Source organism: Rutidosis leptorrhynchoides, chromosome 10 (assembly GCF_046630445.1).
Source record: "Rutidosis leptorrhynchoides isolate AG116_Rl617_1_P2 chromosome 10, CSIRO_AGI_Rlap_v1, whole genome shotgun sequence".
Classification (NCBI taxonomy): Eukaryota; Viridiplantae; Streptophyta; class Magnoliopsida; order Asterales; family Asteraceae; genus Rutidosis; species Rutidosis leptorrhynchoides.
The window spans coordinates 31,676,489-31,678,947 of record NC_092342.1 but is presented as its reverse complement, the minus strand read 5'-3'; the positions used below and the strand labels follow the sequence as shown (position 1 = coordinate 31,678,947).

Sequence of the window (2,459 nt, the reverse complement as noted above, 5' to 3'; positions counted from 1 at the left end):
GCCTCATCGGAGTTCTCTCTATTGTATCTTTTGTTGAAGGCGTTTTCTATTCGAAAACGTTTTCCGTATTTATATAAGTCTTCGTTATTTTGCCACAAAAAAAAAAAGAAAAAAAAAAGGAAAGAATATTGTTTATTACCTTACCTATTTCTTTTAATAAAATAAGATATAAATATCACTCGTCTTCTTCTCTATGACCTATTTATTCAACCACCTCAAACCGAAACCCACACATTCTTTCAAAAAAAGATGCACACACATAGAAAGTGAGATAGATTTTCATGGGGAATCACAAGTTTAAGTTATCAGATATGTTACCAAATGCTTGGTTTTACAAACTTAAAGACATGAGCAAAACAAAAACCAACACAAAACATCACAAAAAATCATCACCATCTTCTCATTATTCTTCATCAAAACAATCACATCAAAACAACCACCATTTTTCTCAACCAAGAAACTCCTTTTATTACACACCAAGAATTTCAGAATTACATAATTCAACAAAGTTCCCACATTATGATGATGACCCACCAACAAAATCAACAAAAATGCCAAAACCACATAGAAAAACCATCTATAAACCTTCACCAAAGCACACAATTAGTACTAGTCAACTCACAGAGTCAACTCACACTTTACAAGATTTTATTCACTCTCCCACCAATGACACTAGTTCTTTTTCCGGGTCAACTCATTCAGGACACGCTACTACCTCATGGTGCACAACTTGTAGAGTAAGTTCTTCAAATTCGGATATTATAATCGATCTCAACGAGTCAAAAAAACTCAATAATTCGAGTTATGTGTATAATTATGTGTCACCTGAAATAGACATAATTAAGCTCACACCCATTGTTACAAAACCAGCCAAACCCATTTCAAGAAACAAACAAACATCACATTCCGGCAAAAAAGTCAGCCAAATTCCGGCGAGAAAGTCAGTTTCCGGCGGCGTTAAAATCAGAGTGAATTCACCAAAACTTGCAGTCAGTAAAAGAATTGCACAAAGAAGAAACTTGACAGAAAGCTTTGCAATTGTGAAATCATCTTTTGATCCACAAAAAGATTTTAAGGAATCAATGATGGAGATGATAGTTGAAAACAACATCAGCAAATCATCAGAAGGTTTAGAAGATTTACTTGCATGTTATCTTTCTTTGAATTCTAATGAGTATCATGGTGTGATTGTTAAAGCGTTTGAGGAAATCTGGTTTAGTTTACCGGGCCTTTGAATTTTATGTTGTCAATTATTATAAAACACGTTTGAAGTTCTTGGGTGATCAGAAAAATAGATAGAAATGATCACGTAATAGTTTGATTAGAATGTGTACATCTGAATAAATTAGAGCTCTTGCATATGTTTGTAGAAAGTGATAGAAATTTTTAGGCAAAAACTTAGTTGTATTACTAGTTAATTAATTGTACTGTACTAAGGTCTTGTTTGGTTGGAAGAATGATTTGAAAAAAAAAATGAAATAAGTAAAAAAAATTGGAATGCGAAAGAACTAGAATTTGATAAGATAAATTTAATGAAATGTTTTGTCATTCAAATGTTTTTTACATGAAATGTGAAAAATGCATTTTTTTATTGATATGAAATGAAACTGAATTCAATTAATAAAATACCTATAAAGTTATACATTTTTCATTTTAATTTATTGACTAGCATTTCGGTTTTTAGTTGAAGTTTTATTTTTCAGCTTCGCGTTACAATTTTCATATTCGCTAATTGTAAACGGGAAACAAAACCCGAAACGAAAATGTGAAACGAAAATGCGAATTGAAAACATGAAATGGAAACGCGGAATGAATACACGGAATGAACACGTGAATCGAAACGCAAACCGAAAATGAAAACGAAAACGCAAAATGAAAACCCGAATCGAAAACGTGAAACGAAAATGCTAATCGAAAACTCCAAATGAGACTGTGAAATGAAAACGTGAATCGTAAACGAGAAATGTTAGCGCGAAACGTTGTAATCGTAATATTCCATCACTTACTTAAACGTAACGTGAAACGTACATGTGAAACGTAGAATTTATTTTTGAATGTTGAAGATAGGAATGCAATTAAATTTCATCACACTATCGAAGGAATGATAAATTTTTTTAAATGGTGGAATTTTAAGATTCCAACGGAATCTAATTTCTTTTTTATTTAGTAAACCAAAAATACAATAGAATGAAACTCAATTCCAATTTTGTTGAAATCCTATTAAAATCAGTCAACTAAACGGACCCTAATGGTTAAGAGTGTGTACTACTCCCTCCGACTTAATTTAGTAGTCTGAATTGATTTTTTTTTTATTTTGACTGTAAATAACTATATAATATTGATGAAAGTTATCTCGAGTGAAACCACATATAAAAGTTATTTATTCATATAAATTTCATCATGTATTATATAAAAAAAGTTATTTATAATCAAAGTTAAGAAAAAAAAGTTAAACACAC

At 30.8% G+C, this 2,459-nt stretch overlaps 1 protein-coding gene across 1 annotated transcript; it reads left to right on the top strand.

The window, feature by feature from the left end:
• The first annotated feature begins 270 nt into the window (after nt 1–270).
• On the top strand, nt 271–1,311 carry LOC139873664 (transcription repressor OFP3-like). Its single transcript, XM_071861606.1, has one exon. The coding sequence runs from the start codon at nt 282–284 to the stop codon at nt 1,233–1,235; it is 954 nt and encodes a 317-aa protein (XP_071717707.1). The 5' UTR covers nt 271–281; the 3' UTR covers nt 1,236–1,311.
• The last annotated feature ends 1,148 nt before the right edge of the window (nt 1,312–2,459 follow it).

What these genes read in the sequence shown, in the direction of transcription:
- LOC139873664 (XM_071861606.1), top strand. Translation starts at nt 282, where the DNA reads ATGGGGAATCACAAGTTTAAGTTATCAGATATGTTACCAAATGCTTGG.